Genomic DNA, 27,379 nt, shown 5'->3' with positions numbered 1-27,379 from the left:
GAATTTCGTCAGGTGTCATGGAGGTAAATCAAGACTGAATCTGGTGTCTTTGATTTCCTCTCTATTTGATTTTCATAAGTTTAACTATCTTCATCCTGCTTATAGTTATTACTTCTTTATCTGCACCTTCCCTTTAGGTTTATATAACTGATTACACATGTCATTTATTGCTTTATGTGTCATGAGTGGGTTATTGCTTTTATCCAGTTCATTGTTTGTATTTGTAACGTCTGATTGATCAGTTGATTGATTTTTAAACGATACATCTAACCAAGAAGCCCGACTCTCAGGCGAGTTTGTTCATCACACAATGATTTATTACATAAACTAATGAGGTTTGTCATACAATGAGGATGTTATTATTATTATTATTATGATTATTATCTCTGTTTTTATTGGCTGACCTGCTTCTTTTTCTTCTTTATCTCTTCGCAGCATTGGAGGTTTTGGGACTTATCAAAATGTCATTACACTGGCAAGTAAGTTAATTTACACTGAGATACAACAACACCAACACAGAAGCCATTTAAATGTCTGCAGCTGGATAGGTTAGCATGTTAGCTTGGTAGAGCTAAACTCGTGAAAATGTAGAAAGCTGTTTTCACAGTTTTCAGTATTTCTGAGGTGGGTTTGCAGAGAAATGATTCTGTGGGAAAAGTTACTGGAGAAACTAAAACTAAAGAAAACCTCAGTATACTCTGGGTCATTCTAAAACATTCCAACAATGAAAAAAGTTTGGGGGTAAATGTTGGAGGAGATCTGAGGACATTTCAGACGCTTGTTTCGTTGACCCGTCTCTGTTTGTAGACATTCTAAAACTCTTCAATCCCAAACTGTTGGGTCCGTCCCCGGTGATGACGTTCCACGGTTGGCCTGTAACTGTCAACGAGACCGGCTTTAACTTCGCCGTCACCGGCCACAACACGCTGTGAGACCATGATGGACTCGCTCTGGTTCTTTTCTTTCTAATAACCCTGTTTTACTGATGTTGATCTGAGTGGGGCCTGTTCTCCTGCAGGAACATCTCAGATCAGATACGACACATGATAGATACCTTCAAGTCTTATCCGGTGAGTTTCAACCTCAATTTAGGTGGAAAATAATCTTAAGCTTCCTCTTTGTGTGGCAGCTTCGGTCCCAGAATGACCCAGAGTTTCTGCTTTCCCTCAGGGTCTGAACTTCCAGGAGGACTGGAAGGTGGTGACAGTTCTGATTGGCATGAACGACATCTGTGATTACTGCAAAGACAAGGTGAGGAACCGTCAGTGTGTTTAGCTTTAACCTACAGTTTGTCCTGAGAGTCTAAATTTACTACGTAGAAATCTTATTTTTCAGCAATTTTACTGTCTCAGTTTGCCTCAGTGATGTCCCATCGAAGCCCGGGCGTGTCCGTGTGGAGTGACATCACTGGTGGGTGTGGTCACATGACACTTCAGGCCACACCCATCGGGTGTGTCGGGTGGGGTCGGAGGTGAAACTGTTGTTCAGTGTCTGTAAATCTGTTTTCTCACCAGTTTTATTCTTATTTGGCTGTAAAATGGCCTGATTGTTATCACAGATACAAAAGCCGCTGTAATCGCTGACCACTCAGTGACTGGGGAGAGAATGTGACGTATTTCAGGAAGACAAAAATTCATCAGGAATATAAATGGAAAAAATAAAACTGTCTCTTTCTGCAGACTTTGTTTTCGCCCGACAGCTTCATCCACTACATGACAGAAGCTCTGGACATGATGATGAACGAGGTTAAAACTATTTAAACAATCAGACTCAGATACATTATTAATCCCAAAGCAAGAAAACAAGAATAAATAAGAAATAAGTTGAAATGTCTGCAGCCTCGTTGGTGCCCAGACAAACCGAAATCATCCCAGTTTATTTTGTGCTGCTCAGATCCCCAGGACCATCGTGAACGTGGTTCAGATTCTTCCCATGAAGCCTCTCAGAGAAGTTCAGAGGCCAGGTCCGGGCTGTCAGCTCCAAAAGTGAGTACAAACACTTCAGGTCAACTACATTTACATCAACCAGGTAAAACTCAATGAATTCACTCAACTCAGCTAAGTGAGCGATAAAAAGGGGATCAAAACTTCATCAGTAAAATGTCAGTAATGTTGTATATCCTCACACACAGCTGATAGTCAGTGTTGCAGACACTAAACCTGTGGATCCATATCTCTCCTGTCTGAGACGATTACAAGTCATAACTGACCTGATAATCCGATAATCTGCTCTCAGGAGATTCTGCTCCTGTCTGGTTCAACCTGAGGAAAACTCCCCCGAGCTGACGGAGCTGGTGGAGATTAACTACGAGTTTCAGGTATGTGTGTGTGTGTTACAGCTTCATGTCGAGTCAGAAATGGTCCAGCCCAGGTTTTCCTTTTACCGTGCAGAAGTCAAGATTGTTGTGCTCTTTATTACACTGTGGAATATTTATTTATTTATAGATGATAGATAGATAGGGAGACACAACTGGGAAGAGAATTCTTTAACTTTCCTTGTTTATAGAGAAGATTGGAGAAGCTTCTTCTCAGCGACCGGTTCTTCAAAAAGGACTTTGCTGTTATTCTGCAACCGTATTTAAAGAACGCAGGACCACCACGACTTCCTGCAAGTCACATCCACGCAATCATATTCATTTTGTAATACTTATTTGCCTATTTGCCTCTAACATCCACTCTTTCACCTCCAGGACGGGAAGATCGACCTGAGCTTCTTCACAGCAGATTGTTTCCACTTCACTGTGAAGGGACACGAGGAGCTGGCAAAGGGACTGTGGAACAACATGGTAACATTTTAGACTTTTGATTTGTGCCTGTTAAGAGATAATTATACCTATAAAGGTTTGGATTAGGTAAAGTCAGAGTCGTGGCCTCTGTGTGATGAGGTCAGAGCACGCCGAACAGAAAATATATTGATAGTAGTAGTTAAAATTGGTAATGTGTTTTAAATAGATAGCATTTTTTGTATATTCCATTTAGAGCTGTCCTGATCATTTTAGGACAGATATCCTGTTCTTTTTTTCAATGTGGTGTTATAAAAAGACTGCCCCTCAAAATAAATGTTCATGATGCCAACCCCCTAAATTAATCAGGATGTTTTCTTAGTTCCAGCCTGAAGGAGCGAAACAGATGATAAAGACATTTGATGAGCCGCTGAAACTGATCTGTCCACCAAAGGTAAAAAAAAACAAAACAAAACAAAAAAAAAAACCCCACAGATTTTTGACGTCTATTTACGAAACAACTTTTTTCCCCTCAAATTTCACAAAGGCCAAAAATTGTTTAGAACATTTTTGTGTTAAATGAAACATTAAAAATGACGTGCTAATTTTCTGCAGGAACATCCCTACATCTACACCAGACCTCGAGCTGCATCGTCTGCACCGGCACCAAAGCATTTCTCCTTCATGATGGCGTCTCTGCTTTCTGTATTCATTCATTCATTTCATTGGCAGAACTGAAGATCTAAGTTCTGCTCATCCTTAAACATAAACACTCAGGGTCTGAATGGATGATAACAAGGTAGTATCACATAGTATTTCTTATTTTGATCATAGATTAAATGATAACATAATTTAAATCATTCTGTGGTTTCACATTTTTACTGAACTCTTCATTTTCTGATATTACCCAACAATAAAAATAAAGTTTCAATCCATGACTCCAGCGTGAGATTCATTTCTCCAACACACATTTATAGAAAATGTTAAGCTCTGACTTTGTCCCTCCATCTGTTGAAGATGTAGTTGTTGTGTATATGTAGTAGTGAACTGTGTAACAATGTAATTGTTGTTGTTTTAATCATGTTGTAAAACCTTTATTATCATATTGTCATTATTTCACTTATTGTTTCTCTTATTTTAATACAATTCTAGCCAAACTTTATGTCGTACATTATCTGGCACTAAAATCCAATGAAAAATAAATATCTTTGAAAAATCTTTGAACTTTTAGTTATTTAGAACAAAGTGTGTAAATCATATATTACAAACATGGGAAACTGTAGATACTTGTCTTATATTTCAATTGTACTCTTTTTCTTCTTTTTATAAAAGTTTTTCTGCTTTCTTTTTTACTTTGTGTTAATGTACGTTATGTTTATTTGTACGAATGTATGAGTGTTTATTCTCTGTTGATAACTTGTTGAATGAATGAATAGACTTCATTGTCATTGAACAGTGGGGAAAGTACAACAAAATTCTGGGTGCTCTACCCAAAAACACAGTGCACAGGTTTCACATTAAGACAAAAATCAGTCAACTTCAATAGATGAATGTATTCTAAATTAAATCTCAAATGTTTGTAAATTTCCTTCCCATTCCACAGTGGGAATCCCAGAACTGAATGTTTTTGCTGTGAGTGCTAAACACCACTTCACCACACTGCTTCATATTGAGCTGTATATCATTGGATTTATTTTTTATAGTGATTTATATATTTATTATTTGAAATATTCATATAATTGCAGTCTTTCACCTAAAACTTCCATCACATCTTCTCATATGTTAGCATAACAAATATTTATCTACTGATGTACGTTCTTTTTTCCAACACCTGTTATATTTCCATATGTCTACATTGTAGAAGAAAAGTTTAAATAATTTTTAATGAAAAACGTAATTAATCAAATTAAAACGTGGTTAGTTTAGTTTTTTGTGTGTGTTGCAGTACCACCGTGTGGCCGCGGGGGGCGGCAGCGTCACTGTTTACAGCCGCAGCAGCACGAGCCGTCCGCCGTTAGCTGTTAGCCGTTAGCGCGGAGCGGAGCCCGACGGGAGGTCGCTCTGGCAGTTCGTTCCCATAAAAAGTTACAGAAAGTCGCAATCGAATCCGTTCAGCCGGCGTGGCTCGCATGGTGTGAGGGTCCGGACTCGCAGGTAGCTGCTGGTTGGCGTGAAACGGTCGGTAAAGGCGGTAAATAAATCGATATTTTAATTTATTTTTTTTTTAGCTCGGGCTCGCGGACTCCTGCATGGTCGATAGCTAGCTAGCTAACGGTGTTAGCTACAGGAGCTACTTGGTTAGCTGGCTAGCTAGGTCCAGCCCAAGAGGGGTAAAAAAAGTTGTTTACCTCCCCCTCCAAAAAAAAAAAAAAAAAAATCCGTGGATGTGGTCACCCCCCGAGCTTTTCGCGACTTTTCTCCGGTAGAAGAGAGCAGGCTCCGCCGGTTCACGCTGGATTTAACGCCGTGCTGGAAGCCAGCAGGATGTCCACGGAGGTTGAGAGCAGCCAGGTCGGCTCCGGTTTGACAGCGGCCGGCTGCGGCGGAGCGGAGGACGGGAAGGGCCCCCGAAACAAGTCCGAGGGTCGGCCAGAGGAGGAGCAGGAGCAGCAGGCTCCGAGAGGCTCCGAGAAACCGCTGCAGGACGGCCACGGCTCCGAGGCGGCCAGGAGCCCGGCGGACACCCACAAGAAGTGCAAAGAAAACGATAAAGAGAACGAGCAGAGCGGCGGAGCCGACTCGGCTGCTGAGGCGGTGAAGAGGAAAGTTGTGGAGGCTCCTCCGCCGAAAGTCAACCCGTGGACCAAGAGGACCACGGGCAGGGTGCCGGTGGGCAACATCGGCTCCCAGGAGAAAGGTCAGATCTGGGTTTTAATGTGCTCACATGATGGCTGATTGTGGTGATTAAAACTTTTTACCCCCCCGCAGAGGAGCACGTTGTTGCAGCATTTTGACAGCTTCACTGCAGGGAAATCCGCTCTAACTGCCCCCCACGGGCCTGTCATGCCCCATTTGGAGTTATTCAGCACATAAACTTGAATGTCAGCCCGGTAGAGAAGTGTTGATGGGGGCATACAGTATTTGCCCCATCCCCCCCCCGCCTCCTCCTCCTCCTCTCCCCCCTCCCTCCTGTGCTCGGGTTGCTCCGGAGCACCACGTGTTGACTGCTGACAACTGCTACTTCTTTAGCCTGCAACTTAGCTACTAGCAACGCTGCTTTCCCCTCATTGGAAAGGCCACTGACACACTGTTAGGGCCGATGTGGGTTAAATACAGCACAGGGTGGAGGGAGGGGGGGTCAATCTGGGCCAACATCGGCCTGAGGTCGGTGCAGCAGGGTTTGACTCCGGGTACAGGAGCTAAGACAGCCAGGCTAGCTGCTCCTGCTGTTGTAAAGACACGTTTTGCATGTCCAATGGCCTGGCTGTCTGCAGTTCCTCCCCCCAGCCTGCTCTCCACTGTCACTACTGAAGGCACAAGTTTGTGAAAGAGCTGGCCTGACAGGTGGAAGTTAAAGTTAAAATGACCAGTTATTCAAAGTTGGTTCTAACTGTTAATTTTTGCTGGGCACTGCCCAATCAGTTGTAAATCATAAAATAATGCCACCTGCCTCTAAGAATTTCATCAACAAATGTGTACTTTTTCATTGAGAAAATTATGGGACACCGCAATTCATGATTATTTATGATCGGCTTTGTGGCACTTTTTTTATACGCTAATGCAGCTTTAAGTGCTCTTTACGCTGATAACCTTTTCTGGTAAATGCTTAACTGTTTGTGAAATTGAAACTCAGTTTGTCCAGAAGTCCAACAACAGCTCAAAACATCTAGATAGTCAGTGCACACATTGGAGACAGTAGATGTTTTGTTTGTACAACTCTTGAAGCCCATTTTGTTGCAAACTAATGTTACGTTTTGCCGGCTGTTCTCACACAACACCGTCTTTATGAACAATCAAAAAAAGAAAAAGAAACTATTGAAAACTTAACATAAAGCCATGAAAAATACAAAGCTGGGAATCCCCTCCATTTGAGAGGCAAAAACAAAAAAATTTTTGCATGTCATTGTTCTAATTTTAACATGGTCATAACAAAATTAAAGGGGCACTCCACCAATTTTAGTTCTGTTAATCCACCTGATTGACATGTAGATGATATATGATGATATCAAGGTTTATTTTTTGTTTTCAACTCAGTGCTCTAGAATTATGGCTCAAAGCCTGAATTCCAAAATTCAGAGTGCAGCGTTTTGTTTTGTTTTGTTTTTTTTTAAATGTGGATGTTTGTCAGAAGGTGGAGTCCAGTGGAAGGGAGTGTTGCATGATGGGAAATGTAGGATCTGTACTTAGGAGTAAAATTTAGGGCGTTGTAGTCTGTTTTGCTTCAGTCTAATACATTCTTTCTCTTTCTGACTGCCCCAACTTCATAGATGTTTAATAGTAAGGTTACTGGCATAACCTTGAATGATTGATCATAAGCTATCAGAATTGGATTGATCCGCCTATCTGATCAACTAAATGATAAATCAGCATATTATTTTATTGCCAGTTTGATTGTACACACAAAAAAGCCCCACAATTACCGATTCATTCCACGCCTGTCCTGCTGAATTCAGACTAAATTTGAGTTGTGAATGTGTGTCAGAGCACAGAGAGAGCAGGGGAGCTATATTTGTAGTGTTCGACATTGGCGAGAGCGCAGGCATCATTTTACAGCGTTACTGTACAGGCAGCCCTGTGGGTGGATGTCTGCAGGCTCAGCCAGGCATACACCCATTCATATGGAAGCCTCGGCCCTGTGTCTCTTATCAATCTGACCATCCTCTACTGAGCGATAGGGACTGTCAGGCTGCAGGGGGCCACTCCCAGCCTGCATCTGCCTGCAGAGACGCAGTCACATACTGCTACTGGCTGTACACAAAACACCCTCAACTAGTCAAGTTGCTCTGTCCCTGGAGTTTAGGGGGGGGGGTGGTATTTAATCATTCTCTACTCACAAAGCCCCAGAGCTGCATACACAGAGCAGAGCATGCACCGAGTACATGACTTGACTTTTTAAACTCCACCGTTGAGCAACCAACTAGGCCGGCAACCTGCTCTCTGGTGTTGTTGATTTAGGACCTTGTGACAGGCATTAAAATTCGGGATTCAGGCCTGTTAGGGTAAATATCATGATGTCACTGTCACTTATTGATTCTGTATCCGCAGATCAACAAAACGCTTTGAAAGTCGTCCGCGCCAGCAAGCCCAGAACGAGAAAATCCAGCAAGGTAATGGACTTTAATTTTTTAAATGTAGTTCTCAAGTCAAAGATTTTTTTTTTTCAAAAACCTGTTAGTCAGCATTATTTCTTTACAATTTACAGTCCAAACCTACCAGAAGTCATAATTAATGGTTGTGTCGGAGTCCTGCCGGTCTCTCACTTACATATGTACATAAAGCAACATGTTTGGTTTTTTGAAACAATCACGTGTTCATATTTCACCATTGTAGCTCCCTCAAAGTTGTAACTGGCAGGATGGGAAATTAACATCTGTTGCTCACCGAGTGTTAACCCAATGTTAGGTTTACTTTTCCAACCAGTTTTTCCACTGTAATTGTTTGAAATTAAACCTTGAAAAGAGACCACATAATATTAAATGTGTCAAAATGTAAATAATTTAGCTTATTAGCGTCAGATGGGAATTATGTTTTTGAATGTTGACACCTGTAACTGACTAACATAACGGTAAGTGTGCATTCTTTAATGATGCAGTCTGTGTTCTGAGATTTAGCACCTTTTTTTTTATTCTTTATTAATACAAACTTTACAAAAATGTTGTTATATATGTTTATTGGAAGGCAACACATTCCATTGACTGTGACCTTCCCACATCCATTGCATTTTTCCTTGCATCATACCTTAATGACCCAGAATGCAGCCTGTTTCCATTTTCATGGTTGAAATCAAGTCTGTCACATGTTGCATGAGACGGGTTACATTACAGCTGCACTTCTGTCTGTCGTGGACAAGTGATTGTGTATATAATCAATGAATATAAACTTTTATAGATACATCAGTCTTTTATTTCTCATTATAAATCTAATTCTTTGTGTATGAAGCTTTGATATAGCATAAATCTATTACTAATTTTGGTCCCCCAATATATCAAAACCCAAAGATTATTAGTTTATTATTATAATTTTTTTATTCACCCAATTGATTAATTGATCATTAACTGCAGCTGTAATCTAGTTTACTGCCGTATGTCATCAGAAAAATGGCACATCCAGCAAGTATAGTTGATTATCTAAATTGTTGTTCATTGTTGCAGATCTGCTCAAAATTATTCATTTAAATAAGAGAGAATGTGTTCTAATAAAATGTCAGTATGAATTTTAGGGCATCGAATAATATTGAGTTATTTACCGACTCGTCATCCAGGTTTTACAGTAAATTCTGCTGGAGTTGAAAGCAGCTTTAATTACACACAGGTGTCGTAAACACTGCTGGACTTAAAGTAGTTTAAAAAAGGCGGCAGTGTAAATGTTTAATGAGTAAGGAAATCCATTCATTATGTTTGTTGGAACACAATGTGTCTGGTGAGAAACACAAGCCTTGTTTGTTTATGAGCAAAAACTCCACAGGGGCAGCTCGAATTCACTGTGAATGCAGCGTAAATAAAAGCTCATTTAAAACAAAACTTGAGCCTGCTGTTAACGCCCACATAGACTCCAAGGTCTTTTCCTGTCCCAAATTAACTAAATGTATTTTTTTTATGCCTTCTAATACAGCATTTATGCTTGTAAATAGCAGGAGAAGCAGGTCTATATCTCCTGTTAACTTTAGAAGCAGCATTTCTTTCATGTTTGTTGTTTCAGAAATAAGAAATAGTCTTCTATTGACTGTCCTTATTGTGGTGAGGGGAGGATGTACAATTTAATTGTGTAACAACCCCAAAAATGGCCAAAATGATTGATTATAGGTAATGTAGATCTCTGGGGTAATCATTAATAACTACACCAGCGTCTCGTGTTTAGCTCACTAACAGCTACGGTGCCAGCTGCGCTTAATTCTTCTTCATGTAAAATGGAGCCTGACTGGGGAAAAATACAGGAAATGTTAAATGAGAAAGAACAGACTGTGTTGTTATTTTTCTATATTTTCTTTTATTCATGCAGAGGGACCCTATAATTTAAAATGACCCTATTTAAGTTTGTTCAAAAACCGTTTGTCTTGTTTGTGATGCAACAAAAAAATTTTGACCAAAGCGCAACCAAAGAAAATCCTTTTGGCTATTATCCTTGGAGTAGAACAAGCTGTATCACAATGTTATTGTTTAATTTAACTGTTCAGCTTGAGTTTGACTGTAACTCTTGTCCATCTGACCTTGATCTCGTATCAGATTGTCCAAATTTACAACACTGACAGAGGTGGAAAGTGAGTCGCCCTGTTTATCGCAGTTGTTTGCAGTGTCCCCATTGACAGAACACTGACCTCCTTTTTCTGCCCACTGAGCTCCACCAGAAGGGTACTCAGATTTTACTTGTCGCACACACAAACATGCACAGACACACTCACAGACACACACACACACACTGTTTAAAGTGGTGAATGCGTCCAGGTCACAGGGTTTGGCTTGTTAAAGCTGAAATGATGATTTGGTTGTTAATGTTTGTTTCTGTCTCAATATTGCAGTCAAGTGACTTCAGTGATATCACAAACTGGCCCACGCCTGGTGAACTGGCCAAAGAGGTATGTTGTGTGTCTGTTTGTGAGAGAATTTAAGTAAATCCTTCTGCTTTTAACAAACACACTGGGTGGCTCAACGAGAAAAACCTTTCTGGTCTCTGCTCACTAGATGGAGCACTAAAAACATCCACAGAAGTTCAGGTTTTATGCTGCACTTGGTCTCAATGGGGACTAACATTTTAAATCCATGTTTTGTCGAAAACAAAGAATAACACAAAGAAAGTTTTTACCTTCATGTTTTCACCACCCATGAATCTTTCAAGCTGATCTTTGTGTTTGTAGATTGAGTCAGAGAAAAGAAAATGTTCCTCAGGCACTTTTTGCAGAACTAAGAGAAATCCTGAGTTGAAACAGTTGGGTGTGTGTTTAGTTTTCTTTTCATTCTGGTTCTCTATCAGGATGTAAATTTTAATTTCCTGTGTGGTTCACGTGTTTTACAAGATATGAGAAATCCTGTCAGGTTGAACCCAGTTGAAGTTTTCAACCTGCATGTCAGGTCAAATCAAGACCTGCATGTGCCTGAAAAACAACACATATTCTAAAAGAAACCTTTGTATGACTTAAAATATTTTGTGACCCTTCACATTATTATCTCTTGTGGCCCCATGGAGGTTTTGATCCTCTTGATGGGAACTATTATATTAGAGCACTAGTTGTAGAAAGAAATTTTACATTTTGAAGTCTGTTCTGAAGAGAATTATCTCTGATAAATATTCTTTCGTTTTAGAGTGAAAAGATGTCATGAGGTTTGATCATCCTCTGAAAATACAAATAAAATCTGTTTCACATTTGTTTTTCCAGCAACAACAAAATGTCCTCAACAACAACGGTAAGAAGCCGTCGTCCTCACGCAGAGATAAGGAGAAGAGGAGGGAGCGACCGGAGAGGAAATCGGAGAGCAGCCATGATGGAGGTGAGAGCAAGGAGAACCAGGAGGCTCAGCGGGACCCGCTGGGAGAGCTGCCCAAAGATGGAGAGTCAAAAGTGGGGCAGGACGCCAGGAGCTCCTGCCTGAAGAAGAGAGGAGGTGAGGGTGAGGAGTTTTTCTCCCTGGGTGAAGCATGTTGGCAGCATCCCTGAAATAATCAGAGTAAGGCTGACTGTGGCTGCAGTCCTGATGCAGTTAACTTCACATTTTGTCGCTGTCCTGTGAAATGATCCCCCAATGTTATGTCCAACCCACGAAAAACAAATTCAGATTTCAATGAACCTAATTTGGATTCAGACATCTTTTGCTGGACAGTGATAATTTGTACCCTTGATTGCTGCATGTCATTGACTGTATTGATCATATTTATTAATTGCTGGTTGGTTCAGATTGGTGCATGGTCTGCTGTGATCATCTATTTTTGTCACTTCCACTGATTCACTGCATATTTACAAACATTTTGCCCGAGAGCAGTAGCGGTCACCAATATCTGTGAAGGCCAAGTAGAGACAAACCATCCACTTCATCAGCCAAAATAATGTGAAATAAACCTTAGATTCCAACAAGCCTTGAAAATCCTTCCCCATGATTGTTGAGTACAGATTCAGAAGGAACAACAAAATCCTTCATAAATACACAGACAGTGTTGGAGACTCGTTTTTCCACCATTGCTTATTCAGTGAAGTAAGAAAAGAAACAGTGGTACAGAACTCTAAATGAAACTAAAACTATCCAAAATAAATCACTTGGTGTTGACGGCATCATCCCACAATGAGATCCATTTCATGTTTATTCTGGAGCTTTCATTTGTATCGCTCCGTTAACCTCAGCAGATGGAGTAAATTAATGGTAGTTAGTGAGGAAAAAGATGGTGAATAGATTGTGAATAAGTAGCTGTTAGTTTATTACATTAAATGTTTGAAACATGTCATAACTTGGCCCGTTGGCTCAGATTTCATCTTGCCCTGAAAACAATTTTGATTGACTCATAATACACCAAAATGAACAAGCTGGAACTCGAGCCAGTCTTTAAACATTTCAAGATGAAGTAAAGTAAAAGAAAATTAAAAGGTTAAAAACATTTATATTGAATCAGTCACTTTGATGGACTTAAACTGATAGTTTAACTAAATTAAAAGTGATTGTCCCTGAATAGACAAATATTAATTATAATTCATGAAAATAACTAATTGTAAAGTATTTAAAAGGTTCTTTGCTGTTCAGTGTTTGATTCCCGGTACATTTAGAGCACCACCCCGATGGTTCTTTACTAGCAGATCATCTTCATCACGCTTTTTTCATTTTACTCAATTTGTTCCAAAATGGATTTTCAGCATCTTGGAACAAACCTCTTCAAGCTCTGTTTTCGGTGTGCAATCATCGCTAGGTAACAAACGTAAGTGGGTTTCTCTGCCGCTGGAGGAAGCGTCCCGGGACGACGGCGACAAGGCGCCCAGCGGGGGTTCGGCACACTTGGACACAGAGCCCGACTCATCTGACCCCACGTCGCCCAATCACACGTTCCATAATAACAGGGCGCATGATAGCAACAGGAGTAAGTGGCCAGCAGCTCCCTGCTTTCTCTTCACGCCTGCAGTGTCTGTTTTTATTTCCTCCCTCGCCGGCTTGGCTTCGCTGTTTGCTCCGCCTCCCTAAAATTACTTCATGTTTGCTCTTTGGAAGCTGTTTTTTTTTTCCGTCTCCTTACTAACACACAACATGAAAGCATGGTATAAGTAAATTCAAAGCTGTTATCAAACTCCTGAACTTTCACCTGGAAAGAAAAGATCCTCCAGTTAATTTCTTTTCAGAAAGATTTAGTCATTTAAAGCTCATAGACCTCTGCCTAAAACCACTCATTAGATTTTCCATTGTTGTTCTGGAAAAAGAGGCAGTAAATAAGAAAATGATAGTTTATTTTTTAGTCGTTTCTCTTGGTTATGACAACATTGGATTCAAAAGATTAATTTCTGAGGTCTGAGGACCGTCCACAGAAATGAGTCTCAGTCTCAGTTAGTCGGGTGGTTATGATTAACAAATTTTCACAAGCTGCTAGGACGAGGAAACAAGGTCAAACTAAATCAAAATTGTCCCCTCTGAGGCTTCTTAGGGTTTAAGAAGTCATCGCTTTCTGTCACAATATCTAAAAAATTTAAACGGTATTACTGCTATTACACAAAATTATACATATTATTCCAAACAGATCTGCCCCCTTTTAAAATTGTCTTTTCATCAGTTAAGCCATCGCAGTAAATGAATCTGTTCAATTAAACTAGTTCTCATAATTTGACTTTGTAAATGATTAATTACTTAATTAGGAGAGATTTGCAGATCTATTAATACCTAAATTGCTCTTAATTTTGATCACCTCCAAAAGGGATTTATATCAACTGATCATAAATTAATTTACATTCCATGTGTTCATCGGTAGGTGTCTGTGTCCCTGTATGATCCGTTTCTATCCTCAGATTTAAGCAGGTACAGTACATAGAAAACTAAAATGTTAGAACAGATTAAAAAGACCTTGTAAATAATTTAAATAGTTTGACTATCCTTACCTTTATTAAGGTAGGTTAGTCCTGAGTGGCTGTTAATGTTACTTCTTGCAGGGACTTATCCGATTTTCTCAGTCTCTCAGAGGAACTCTGGGACTTTGTGGTTCAGAGCTACAACATGAAGCATCTATAAGATCTGACACACTCTGTTTTCTTGTTCACAGGTTGGAGAAGAGAGCCACGGGACTTTGGGGACGATACATCCAGCATCAGAAGTGACAGTGGGAGCACCCGTGGAGGAATACGAGGCCGAGGGAAAGGTCGTGGTCGCGGGAGAGGTCGTGGACGAGGTAGGTTTTAAGTTTGGACAAATTTCTACATATTTTGTCAATTTTTTGTCAAATTTTTTGTTCTGAGCTGAGCTCCAAATTAGCTTTTTCCCCCTACTTTCCTCATAATAAGTGCTTTTATAAAGGATATCTCTGCATAATCAAATATTTTGCAGCTTATGACAGACTAAAATTTCCCAGAGGATGTAGATCAGTCAATGATTTCACAGTCATGTTTCTTCTCTGTTCATCCTGTTCTTTTAGGCCGTTACGAATATTCTCAAAGTTTCCGCGACTCCCAGTCTTCTGACGGCTCCACACAGGTCGCCACAGATTTCAGCACCAACATGGTTTACTATTACGACGATGGCAGCAAGGTCCAAATGTACACTGTGGATGAGAAGCTTCTTAAAGAATACATCAAACGTCAAATGTGAGCATTGAGTCTGTTATTGGTGTGATGCAAAATAAAGTCCGAGGAGGTTTAGATAATAGTTCACTGTGAATCGGAGGCCTGACTGATGAGCAGTAAACAGTCCGTTTGTAGTAGTAAGTCTCCTTTGGGCTTCAGTGTGACCTACAGGGGGCAGCGTTTGCTCTGTATGAGCCGGACAACTTTGGCCTTGTTACTGATGCAAGACTCAGAAGAGTGGAGGGTGAGGTGGACTCCTAAATATAGTCTGAGTGCCTTGGAGGGGACAGGGCATGAATTATACGCCAGCCTGAGCAAGGAAATGGAAAAAAAATGTTTGGGGGGGAGGGCACATTCCTGTCTTCTCCTTTCTCGTCTTCCTCAGCGTTTTTCAGGCCACTCACTCAGCCGACATTACTCCACATAGAGCGACCACTACACACACACCGCCTGCAGGCTGAGGTTGACATGCAGACGTGTGTGTGTGTGTGTGTGAGAGAGGGAGGTGACCTAAAGTGGTGAAACAAGCACTGGAGAGATTTTCTTGTCTACAGATTTGGTGGACTAGTCAAGAGATTGTACATGTATTTTGACTTCATACATAAAATATTAATAAAATCTTATCCGTCTTAATCTTAACACCTGACATAGAGCAGATAGTTCCTGATTAAAATTTAAAATGTATCCAATTTTGGATTAAATCCTTCCCCTGCTTCCTTATTAAGACGACATTTTATGACTGTAGGTTATATTAAATGGAATTGGGAAGATTCACCATTGTAAAAAAAAAAATAAAATAAATAATAATAAAATGTATGAATAAAGGTAAAATATTAATAATTGAAAATAGTCACATTTTCGTTTTGATGCTCACATGTTGCTCGTCTGCTGTTTATACTTATGATAAACTTAAAGTAACACACCTTTTCTTTCTTTTTGCAGTGAGTACTACTTCAGCCTCCACAACCTGGAGCGAGATTTCTTCCTGAGGAGAAAGATGGACACGCAGGGCTTCCTCCCCATCTCCCTCATTGCCAGCTTCCACAGAGTCCAGGCCCTCACCACCGACATCGCCCTCATCATGGAGGTAACGTCGTCATCATCATCACTCAGCTCAGACGTGTGGCCGTAAATGCCACAAATTATGCTCCTCCCTGTCTAAAGCTCCAGTGTGGCCTCTCAGGATCAGTTTAATTTGGCTACTTCGCTTTCTCTGTTTGGTTCCAGGTAATCTTTCAGGTCTGTTGGACACACAGATGTCAGGATAACAGGCACCTTCAGTTGTGTATTTGTTTTAAACCACAATGAGAACAACTAAAAATGGGATGTCTGCTTGGAGACACCTATCAGAAATCATAGAAATTATGTTTTTAGTGACTGTGAAAATTAAAATCATTTAAAATGAAAATTCGGGAAAGCAAATTTGTTATTAAGTGTAAATATTTATGAACCAAAATTTCAGTTCAGATCTTTACTATCTCTCAAGAGGAAGTGATTCTTGCATCAAAGTCAACATAGAAACCATTTGACATCATGGAATGTTCTAGTATTATGCCCACAGTTCATGTATGTGTTGTTGTAACCGAGTCCTTATGTCCAGGCTCTGAAGAGCAGCACGGAGGTGGAGCTGGTGGACGACCGGGTTCGCTGTAAAACCGACCCGGAGCGCTGGCCAATCCCCGTCCCTCAAATCGTAGGTTCCCCTCGAACCGACTTCTCCCAGCTCATCAACTGCCCTGAGTTTGTTCCCCGACAAACCCTCAACTCCACAAACTCTGGTCAGTGTCCAACTCCATCAGCCTTTTCTCTTTGTTGAGAAAAGACGTAATTATTCACATTTTAAAAAAGTAAAATAAGTGATTTTTATCTTGTTTTTATTTCTTTTTTCAGCTTCACAGTATAAATTCGAATATATGACCAAGTACAGCTTCATGAACCAATAACTGACCTTAACTTCCCCTTGCTCTTTGATCACATGCACTGTTGATCAAATATAATGATGCAGAGTCTCAACCAGCGACAAGGCTCCAGACTTCAGCAGCTTGTTACCCAAATGAGAGCTGACAGTGTGATGTGTGATTTTAAAAGCCGTGCTGAAGGTTGCGCTGAGTGTCTGTGTGATGTGTCGGGTCTTTTAGCTTCATCGCCTGTAAAGGAGACGCCTGACAAGTCTGCCGGGCCTCAGAACTCAGCTGAGCCCGACTCCAACGGCCAGGAGTCTGCCACGGATGCTATGAAAGACGCCCCCGCCCCTAAACTGGACCCTGAAGCCTGGATCCAGGTGGAGAAGCGCCATAAACAGCCCTCTGGAAAGGCAAAGGTACAGAGGGTGATGGAGGCCTTTTCACACCTTCACTGATCTTAACCATTTGGTTAAGTGTTCAGGTTTTTGGGAACAGTAAAGGACCAAAGAGAGAACCCCAAAAAATAAAAACAAAAACATACTAAAACAATCACTAAGCTCTGTAATCTTTTCCATGATCACATTTCTGTTTCTCATCACCTGTTTTCTGTTTTCTTTCATCTCCATTCATCTGTCTTTTCCTCTCCTCCGCCGTTGTCCCATCCACCTTTTCAGCAGCATGTCAGTGATGACGTGTCTGTTGTCAGCTCCTCTCCTCCCTCACCACTCCCACCCGATCACCTCCCATCTGCAGTTGAGTACTTCTTCCTTTCAGCTTCTTTCCTCTCCCGCTTCTTCCTTGTGCTCCTAATTTATTCCACCTCTAATATTAACTTCTCTGTTTATTTCCCACATAACCTCTGTAGTGGTCAACTCTCATTAAATCATGTGATCATATTTATTTTTCAACCAATTTTTCCTCCAATGTTGCATCATCTCTTAGATGCACAATTTGAGTTTTTATATATATATATTTATATATATATATATATATATATATAAAAAAACTCAAACACTAAAGCAGCTCCAAAAGTTTCAGGCACCTGTGTCATTAAAAACCTTGAAGAGGAAAAAAACTTAAATCACATCAAGAAACTGAATGTGAACCTTCAGCATCCATTGATAATAATATTATATGACACTTATTGTAAACAGGGTTTATTTTTATCATCCCCTCCTGATCTGTCTGCTCTGTTGTTTTCACTGTTTTTCAGGGGGAAAGTAAGACGCCTCCTCCCAGCCACCAGGCTCCTCCGCAGGCTGAGCCCGATCAGGAGGAGCTGGACTTCCTGTTTGATGAGGAAATGGAGCAGATGGCGCCCAGGAAAAACAAATTCACCGACTGGTCAGACGAGGACGACTCAGACTACGAGCTGGACGACCAAGATATCAACAAGCTCCTCATCGTCACTCAGACCCCTCCGTACCTCCGCAAACACCCCGGCGGCGACCGAACAGGCAACCATGAATCCCGGGCCAAGATCACCGCCGACCTGGCCAAAGCCATCAACGACGGGCTGTACTACTATGAGCAGGACCTGTGGAAGGGAGAGGAACCGACCGAGTGCAGCAAGGTAAGAAAAATGTTGAGGAATGAGAAAAAAAATCCCTCTGACTGCCGATGGAGTATGTGTAAGTATATCCAGGGGGATCCTTCTTTGAGTCGACTGTTTTCATACATTTAAATTATGTTCCTAAATATATGAAAAGGCTCAGCAAAATCTAATCCTGGTGATTTAATTTTCATTGTATTCAACAGATGAGCAGCCTTTTGTGTATGTTATCATGACGTATAATTAAGACATTTTACAGATCGAGTCGGTAAAATAAATGTTCGGAGATAGTTTTTTTATGTTTTACATTCTCTTTGGGGATTCAGCAGCTTCATGACAGAGCTGTTGAACCTCACACTGTGCACAGTGGGACCAAAATAAACTACTACTTGTACGAGCCCCCAGACGATGTGTGTCACACAGCTGCCTTCAGAGCTGTGTGACCTGCTTTTGAGAAAAGCTGCATCGTCTGCAGAAACACTTTCTATAGATTACAGCGTTATTTAATCTTATTGAGTTCATTGTGTGTTTTGCATATCACCATATATTAACTTCAGAAAAACTACAAAAACTGATATTTTCCTCAGACATGAAACACACTCAATGTGTTTCTGATATTAAATATAATTTGTGTTAATAAAATTAAGTTCAGTTTAAAATCTGAACGCATTTGATCAACTTTCTCTTTTTATTTTTTTTTTGGAGGGGGGGGGTTGTTGACGCTGAATTTTCAGTGTATTCAGCTCTCTCTGGGTTCAAAGGTCGTCAGTAATGTCACAACATGTGGGAAATGTCACGCCTGAACATACACACTCCAAGGTGAACCCCTATCCTCCCTCTGACGCTGCTGTGTAAAGTTCGAAGTACGCTGCACAGCTGCTGTGTGTCACACAGGCCTGCAGGGCTGCAGTCGCTGGCCTAGCAAATATTTCTACTGCCATGTTGCACTGTTATCAGTTTAAAAAGCCTGAGTGGGCACATTATTAGGTATTCATTTTTTAATTCAAGCGATAATTATTGTTTGATAAAATCCAAACTGTAAGCTCAAAGTGAAATCTAACATTCAAAGTAGGACAATGAAATAGTGAAAAATGAACTGATTTCTCAGGTTAAATGAAAAATGTAATAAATGAATAATAAGTAATTTCACAGTGACGGGTTTCATTCTTCATTCTTTTTTTTTTTTCTTTTTTGGGGGTTTTGGTTGGACTGTGGTTTTCACCACAGCTGCTCGTCACTGATCTTCATGCTCTTGTTTGCGGGAAGTAGCAGAATCTTTGCAGTTCCTCTGACTCTTCTGTGTTCCTCAGCAGGACGTGGAGAACTTCAAGAAGCTCAACGTCATCAGTAAAGATGAGTTTGAAACACTTGCCCCTAAAGTGCCTGTTGACCCAAATCAGGAAGTCCCGCCTCCTCCTATGCCAGGTGTGTTGATGGAGCTGCTCATGAGCATCCTGTTTGCAGTTGTATTTCTGAAACTTATCCTTCCTTTCTTCTGCCAGTTTCTGATGGGATGTTGTTCATTTTTGTATGACTTGCTTTATTTCACCAGGATGATCCAATCAGACAGACAATAAAACAATTAGAACACATCAGACTTTTGCTCTGGTCACATCAAGTGAACTAATTTCACTTTATATTTGAAAATCAGATTGATAAAGCAGCTTTAACCAGTAAAAAACTGTCTGGAAGCGCAGCATTGCACTAACGTTATGTCATCAAAGTAGACAATAACAAAGGTTGTGCTTCTGTTTGTGGAAAATGTGTTTCCTCAGTGGACACCGGCTCAGAACTTGCCCGCTCCCTGCCTACAACGGTCCCAGAGTCCCCCAGCACTCACCAACCCCGAACCCCCAGAACGCCTCGCACCCCCGGACGCCAAGACCCCAACAAGACGCCCCGCTTCTACCCTGTCATGAAGGAGAGCGGCGCCATCGACGGACAGGTGAGCTCTTGATGCTGCTGGTGTACATGGAGAAAGTCACTGATGTCTGTAGAGTGAAAGAGAGGCTGCTGTTGTTGGACCGGACTCCTCACTGGATTATTAAAGTACCAGCGAGCAGACCATCAATTCTCAATAACCTCAATCTCAGAAGCTCAGGTTCTAGCAGAGTGTACTCGCCCTCAGAGGAGCTTTGAATTTCAGATGTCTCCTGTGATAGTGAAATTATCCCCTCAGGAGAGTGACATCACAAAGAAACTGTACATAAGAAATGGTTTCTACAATTTAAATGTACTTTAGTGGTTTAATTTTCCTACTGAAGCTTCTTAAGATTCTTTCCATCTCCTGTAAGTGAGAAGGAAAAACTCCTTTATTTCTTTCAAGAGAAATATAAAAAACAGATGTTCCTGATACATAACATAATTTTTTTTATTGTAATCACTTTCTATTCACGGCTGCCATTTCCGATGTAGATGACTGTGTAATTTTAGTTGAACTGTTGACAGCTGGTAGTGAGTGATTCCAGACAGACATTGTTTCATTTGAACAAACCACCATCCCTAAAAAAGTGGTGTGACTCAGCCCAGTGTGTCTGTCCAGGCTCAAGTTTCCATTTCACTTTTCACTTACCCTTTCTTCTTACATTCAAGCTTTGTCTCTGAGCAACAATGACGATGATGATAGCATTATAGTTTTCAAAGTAGATATCTATACATCATAAAAGAGACAAAGTTCTCTGGTCTGTTCTAAACTCATACACTGGTTCGTGTTTAAACCTATTTAGACCTTGTTGCCTTATTTTTGTAGCTTATTGTAGTTGTAGAATAAAGAAAGATGTGGAATATAAGATATTTGGAGCATTACTGCTGAAAAGAATGAGCAGACACAAAGAATGAAACAACAGAAAAGCCTCAAAGTGGCTCTGAAAGGGTTAAGGCCTGGTGATGCATGTTGTGTGATTTAAATGTCACTTTTGTTTACTGTCTTTGTGTTTTACATTGTGAAAATTGCAGGATGAACCTCATTTACAGGCAGCAGTTGCCTGAAATTTTTTGACAATTCAGGGTTTTTGTGATTATTATTATTTTTTTCCCTGTCTACTCTGGCCTTACAGATGCCGAGGAAGAAGAAGACCCGCCACAGCTCCAACCCTCCTCAGGAGGCCCACATCGGCTGGGTGATGGACTCCCGGGAGCACCGGCCGCGCTCTGCATCCATCAGGTCCGGTAGAGTTTCATTCCATCTTAGATGGCACAAATAAAAGAACACAACCTCGTCACTTCCTACTTTCACTCTGCCAGTTGTTGTTGTGTTGTTACTGCTGTTGTTCTGTTTCACAAGATGCTGCAGTGTGCCATTAATGGTATAAATTACAGATCAGAGGTTATTTTTGGCCAAAGTCATTTAATATTGACTTCTGCAGGTACAGACCGTGTGTCACCGTTAGTCAGCACAAACACATTCGCTGTCAAAAACGATGAGGTTTACTTTCATATTTGTCATGGCTTCACAAAATAAAACAATAACTGTGTTTTATTTTTTAAATAAATGACGATCGTGAATATTACAAGTGCCAGAAGGGCACTGAGAGAGTGCAGACCTCCACCAAGGCCGGCATCAAGAAACACACATGAAGAAATCATACTCAGAATGAGTCACCCAGATCTGATCCAAACTATAGGTTCTTCTCTGGGCCTCCCACCCAGTTCAGTATTTTTTTTATGCAACGCTGCAGAACAAAAAACAGACTTGGCAGAAAAAATGTGCTCCTGGATTGAAAGTTAAACCGATGTTTTATCAGCTCCATTTTTAAAGTGCTGTCACTCACACATGTTATCTTCTGATGAATCAGTTGCACATTCAGTTTAAAGGAAACAGGTGGAAATTACTAGTTGATTAAAAACCAAATATTTCGAGAGAAGCAGCCAATCGCTTCAGAATATTTACAGTAATAAAGACTTGCTCACTAAAATTTTAACTCCATTTTGATTCACAGATCAAACAAACAAATAAAGGCAAGACAATGTGTATTTCATATCTTGGTTCTCATCTTCGTCCCCCCCACAGCAGCTCCAACGCCTCTCCATCTGAAGGAGCTCCACTGTCAGGAAGTTACGGCTGCACCCCCCAGTCTCTGCCTAAGTTCTGGCATCCATCCCACGAACTGCTGAGAGACAACGGCTTCACCCAGCAGGGATACCACAAGTACCGCCGACGGTGCCTTAACGGTATGGACGCAAAAACTGATAGTGCTGTTCAATCACACAAGCACATGCTCACAGGTTATTTAATATGAGAGGGAATAAGGAGTCTTTGAGTTTGAAATCATCTTTCATTTGGTCTTTTAGTGTTAAATTCACAGGGATCAGAATCGTGAACGGTCTTCTCTCCGAGATAATGAATTTGTTGATTTCTTTCTGTCTGTCTGTGACTGAATCGACGTCTTCCAGAGAGGAAACGGTTGGGGATTGGCCAGTCTCAGGAGATGAACACTCTGTTCAGGTTCTGGTCGTTCTTCCTGAGGGACAACTTCAACAGGAAGATGTATGAAGAGTTCAAACAATATGCAGTGGAAGACGCCAAAGAAAACTACAGGTGTGGCGGTTGAATGAAACACTGAGCCCCATGCAAGCACATTTCAGTTCCAGAGGCCAGAAAAACAAAATGGAGCTCTGGAAACAAACCGTAAACATGACTTGATTCAGTTGTGACATTTAGCCAGAAAAACTCTCTGGGATCAATTTAAACTTGAATATGTTTCAGTGTGTGTGGGATGACTGGTTTCCATCTGGGACAGCTCAGGGGAACCTCTGATATTTTTATGTGCAGTAGTGTTTGACTGCCATTAATCAGCAGCAGCAGGTTAACTTGAAGCACCTTATTATACTTGCCAAGCCCACATTCTCGTCTATGTAAGTGTGCGGTGGCAGTGAATGTAAATTCAGGGTGTGTGAGCAGACCTCTAGACAACCCCATCAGCTCTTTATCCAGCAAATCGTCTTAACCAAAAACGGGTCGACTGGTCAGTCTGGTTCCTCTGTCAGCTGCATTCAAGTCCCAAATGATCCGTGGGAAAGAGCTGTATGTGGTGAAATGTTGAAGATGTATGAAGGGAAAGTCAAAAAGATCATCTTACAGCGCAGCAGCTACATGACACAACATCCCACCCATGTAAATAAACTGGTGCACGGGAGCCAGATTTTCAGGCAGAGTGTCATTTGTGTACTTGTGAGGTCAGAGTGCAAGTAAATATTTGTGTTTCCCCCCTGCAGGTATGGACTGGAGTGTCTTTTCAGATACTACAGCTACGGTTTGGAGAAAAGATTCAGATTAGATCTGTTCAAAGACTTTCAAGAAGAGACCCTCAAGGATTTTGAGAAAGGTAATTAACTTCAGAAGGTCCCAAACTTGACTGGCAACTTTCAGTAAAAACCACACAGCTGATGTTTCCCCAATTTAGTACAACACTGCTAACAGCAACAATGGAATAAAAGAAGAAAGACACAGCTCCCCATGTTGAAAGGAACAAATAGCTCTGTCATTTATAATTTATGACAGAACAAACCTTTCATCGTGCACTCTGCCCTTTAAAGTGAAAGTATTTGGGTGTGGGAGTGTAGCACAACCGATGAAGCTTTTAGAAAAAGAAATAAAAAAACATTTAATAAATGCTTCATAATACTGAGAAATTGTCTGTATATGCATATTCATATAAAGGATTTATTATCCAGTCCAAGAGTGGAGTTGAGCACTGAAATATAATTATGTCTGTGCTCTAATATGTATTACTGTGTTGGTAGCCACATTAGTCTGTTTTAAACCATCTCATCATTGTTAAATACACTGCTAATTAATGATGAGTGAGGGTTGAAGGGTTGAAATAAAATAAACCTGCTCTACTCGACTTAAAAGTGAACTTTGCAGAATCTCAACCCTCTAAGCTGTGAATGTGTAGCTGTGTGGAAAAAGAAGTGAAAACCGGATTAATGTCAGTTTCTTGACCCATTCCACCACTGCGTGTGGCTCAGTGGAGCAGAGCCAAGGCCGCGGCATCACCCACGTATTTCCAGCTCACTTAGTTTGGTGTGCAGCAAAATGTTTCCCAGTCACAGATCTGTCAGGGAGCTTTTAGTGTCAACGCAGAACTACACAAGACCAAATAAGCCCGTCACCACCACACACCGCTCCTGTGAGTCATATCCAATTATGATACATTAATTAAAATGGCCCATCAGCCATTTGTAATAAATTCCATTCTAGTATATTTCAGTGTGTGGATTTTTAGAAATCCAGGAGGCTAAATTTGGTGGATTCAGATCCAGATCCAGATTCAGGAAGAGCAGTCGAAGCTTCTCCCATAATTCAACACCAGGTGTTACTTCCATGTCAAGGAAATTGCTTTTATCTGATTTATCGTGTGCAGCCACGTTCATCATCAAGTTTGATCCAATGCTTAAAGAAAAGAGAAAAGACGAAATAACACAAATGCTGATGAAGCAGTGATGAGATGGCTAAACCGCAGCATGGAAACTGAATCATTTCCGCTTCTGTCTCCTCCTCCAGGTCAGTTGTACGGGCTGGAAAAGTTCTGGGCCTTTTTAAAGTATTCAAAGATGAAGAACCAGCCGATTGACCCGAAGCTGCAGGAACATCTCTCCCAATTCAAGAACCTGGAGGACTTCAGGGTGGTGGTGAGTCTCCTCCATGATGACAACGCACGTCACAAATATATTAAAAGTACTGAAGTAAAATTTTAATTTCTTTGCTCAATAACGCTCTTCATAGAATTATTAACTGTTTATGAATGAGAAACGGATAAAGATCTTGTTCAAATATTAAACTGCAACTGAAAACGAGCCGCAAAATCTTCAAGCTGTTGAAATTTGTATCGTTATGATTTGACGTGAAGAAGCGACCGCGCCCCCTGAGGAGACAGGAAGTGGCTTTTTCTGTGATGCAGTATCTTCTGTAGGGCGTAGCTCTGCCTGCTGCTATCATTGTGTCCTTGTTTCATAATAAGTGACCTTTGACCTTAACGTCAGCAGCCCCCGATGGGAGAGGAGGGAGGCAGGAGGAGACGTCACTCATCCTCGGCCGGGGACGAAGGGAGGCGTCGGCGACATCCTTCCAACACTACCTCAAAGCCCGCACAGGCCTCCAAATCCTCCAGCACCGCCGCTCAACCTGCCGCCGCTCAGAAACAACCCAAAGACAACGCCCAGAAACCAGCAGCAGCGCAGACGAAGAAGACAGAGGCCGGCGCCACGAAGAAAGAAAGCGTTGCACCAAATAAATGAAAGCTCCACTCATCGAGGCGTGAGTTTGGATCGAAGAGATGCAGAGAGAGGCGTCAGCGGCGGCAGCTCTGAGCTCAGCGTTCTCTCTTTTCAGAGGCAAACTGTTAGTGTGTGAGGAGGGACTGAGCGTGGTTGACTTCATTTGATTGTTTTTATCAGTGCATTTCATTTTAAAGCAAGCAAGCATAGGCAGTGAGCTTGAATCTGTGCGCCTGACAGCTCATAATGTTTACAGAAAAAAATGCATTCCCTGCATTTTGCCTTTTTTTTCTCTCAGATGCCAAAACTCTTCAACATGTCTGTTGATCTCCACAGTATGTCAACCGCTCTGGTCTGTGAAGAGCTTTTGAACTGTGAATCTAGTTTGCCAAGATAAGACATACTGCAGATAGTCTTGTGTGCCTTAATCTGATTCACCAGGATGACTGGAGGGCGATCGGTGGCAAAATGACAAAATTCAGCTTTTTAAAGTCTTCCCAACTGATTCTTTGGGGTTTGAATGTGTTAAAAACTGACACCACTTGCCTTTCTTTCTTTTTTTTTTTTTGTCTTTTGAGACATCAGTATCTTCAGTTTTCATCATGACAATCAAACTTGACAGCTGCAGCCATAAATTTGTGAAGGACTGGTCCCCTGAAGCTGCTGCTCCATAACAGATGTGCCCTGATGTTTTTTTTTTTTTGTCAGACCGACCGGCATCACAGCTAAACCGTTGCAGCAGTTCTTAATTGACACCATGAAAAATGATGACAAATTTGTCTGGGAAAGCTTTACATTTAAGTCCCGTTTTACACCCAGAGGTAGTATAATTTATTCTTTTTATTTTTCCATTTACTTGATTGATGGATTAGTCTTAGGTAATCAGTGCAGTTTTAAATGGCTTTTGCTATTAAATGATTTTAAAGAATGTTTGCTGGAATTATGGGTTTGCGCTAGCATCATAAAACTACAGTATATTTTAGTTTACTTCATATTATGTTTGAGGCTTGGTGCTCTAGAGCACTTTGATCGTTAACTTTCCTTTTACTTCATCAGCGGACTTAAGAGGTTTTAGAGTTGAACTTAAAGAAAAAAATGTAAATACTATAAAAAATCCTTTGCTATTCAATTATCATTTTGATTTCAAGAAGTGATCTGTTTTATTGGTAATGTGGTTTTTGAGTGTGTTTTAGGCTAAAGCGGTGCATGTTGATGAATTGTAAAATGCAAAAAAATACAAAATAACAGTTGATTGTACAATCTTGTGTTGGTGTGATCTGTTCAACACACTCACACTTGCAGATCTCTGCCTTGTATACTTATTTATGCTTTTTTTGTTTGTTTGTTTGTTTATTTATTCTAATCTGGTGAAGCTGAAGTCTCATGGAGCCTGATGAGCAGATTTTTGTTCCCATCAGCTGTCATTACCTTCTTTAAAACCGTCTGATCAGCCCTAAATCTAAAGTGATGTTTCTTCTCCAAAGTGCTTATCACCCTAAGAAGAATGTGTTTACTGAAAGTGAACAAATAGCATGAAGATAAAGACTAAAAAAGGAGAAGTGAACAGCAAAGAACAACAACTAATATAACATCATTTGCAGCCAAAAGAAGGCCAGTAGTGATGATTAAAACGGGTTAGCCTCATAATTATACACGATAATTACTCAATAATGTTGGAAACACTCAGTTTTGGCACCGTCAGTCTTCGAGCTACGGAAGCCGACAGGGACAAAAATAAACAACTCGCTGTTTCGACTCGTCACGTTGGTAGGTGGGTGCTCTGCTGCCTTCACATGCTCCTCGTAATCCTTCCACCCAAAATAAGATGTGGCGGAACAGACCTCCCTGCGATGAACTAAAATCAGACTGATAATTTAGGGAACAATAATTTTGGTGTTTGTTTGTTTTGTTTTTTTTTTGGTTTTTTTTGTTTTTTTTTTCTGGTCAAATGTTTCATATTTAATATAAGTCATTTTGGACTCCGGCAACTGGCGATCAGGTGTTTTGGTGTCTTTGACGATTAATCCACGGTAATGAATAAATAATGATAAATAAATATAGTAGAACAGAAATAAATATAGTGTATATAG

At 40.8% G+C, this 27,379-nt stretch overlaps 1 protein-coding gene across 3 annotated transcripts; it reads left to right on the top strand.

The window, feature by feature from the left end:
• Positions 1-4,757: 4,757 nt before the first annotated feature.
• On the top strand, positions 4,758-26,540 carry larp1b (La ribonucleoprotein 1B). Of its 3 annotated transcripts, none has more exons than XM_029494020.1 (19): positions 4,758-5,579; positions 7,928-7,989; positions 10,398-10,454; positions 11,253-11,478; positions 12,767-12,934; positions 14,099-14,224; positions 14,468-14,636; positions 15,558-15,702; positions 16,216-16,393; positions 16,754-16,935; positions 17,733-18,092; positions 19,385-19,496; positions 19,847-20,016; positions 21,128-21,234; positions 22,081-22,241; positions 22,464-22,608; positions 23,286-23,395; positions 24,577-24,704; positions 25,056-26,540. In XM_029494020.1, the coding sequence occupies exons 1-19, from the start codon at positions 5,207-5,209 to the stop codon at positions 25,308-25,310; spliced, it is 3,234 nt and encodes a 1,077-aa protein (XP_029349880.1). In that variant the 5' UTR covers positions 4,758-5,206; the 3' UTR covers positions 25,311-26,540. The 3 variants fall into 3 exon arrangements, with proteins under 3 accessions (XP_029349880.1, XP_029349879.1, XP_029349878.1); XM_029494019.1 differs by having other exon boundaries at positions 19,382-19,496; positions 25,059-26,540; XM_029494018.1 differs by having other exon boundaries at positions 19,382-19,496.
• The last annotated feature ends 839 nt before the right edge of the window (positions 26,541-27,379 follow it).

The sequence above is a fragment of the Echeneis naucrates genome, chromosome 22 (assembly GCF_900963305.1).
Source record: "Echeneis naucrates chromosome 22, fEcheNa1.1, whole genome shotgun sequence".
Lineage (NCBI taxonomy): Eukaryota > Metazoa > Chordata > Actinopteri > Carangiformes > Echeneidae > Echeneis > Echeneis naucrates.
The sequence above is the reverse complement of the archived record's forward strand: the minus strand, read 5'-3'. Positions and strand labels throughout refer to the sequence as shown.

Excerpts from the sequence above, each read along its gene's own strand:
- larp1b (XM_029494018.1), top strand. The coding sequence starts at position 5,207 with ATGTCCACGGAGGTTGAGAGCAGCCAGGTCGGCTCCGGTTTGACAGCG. Across the intron at positions 12,935-14,098 it reads GGCGCATGATAGCAACAGGA|GTTGGAGAAGAGAGCCACGG; the intron begins GTAAGTGGCCAG and ends TCTTGTTCACAG. Across the intron at positions 22,609-23,285 it reads GACGCCAAAGAAAACTACAG|GTATGGACTGGAGTGTCTTT; the intron begins GTGTGGCGGTTG and ends TCCCCCCTGCAG.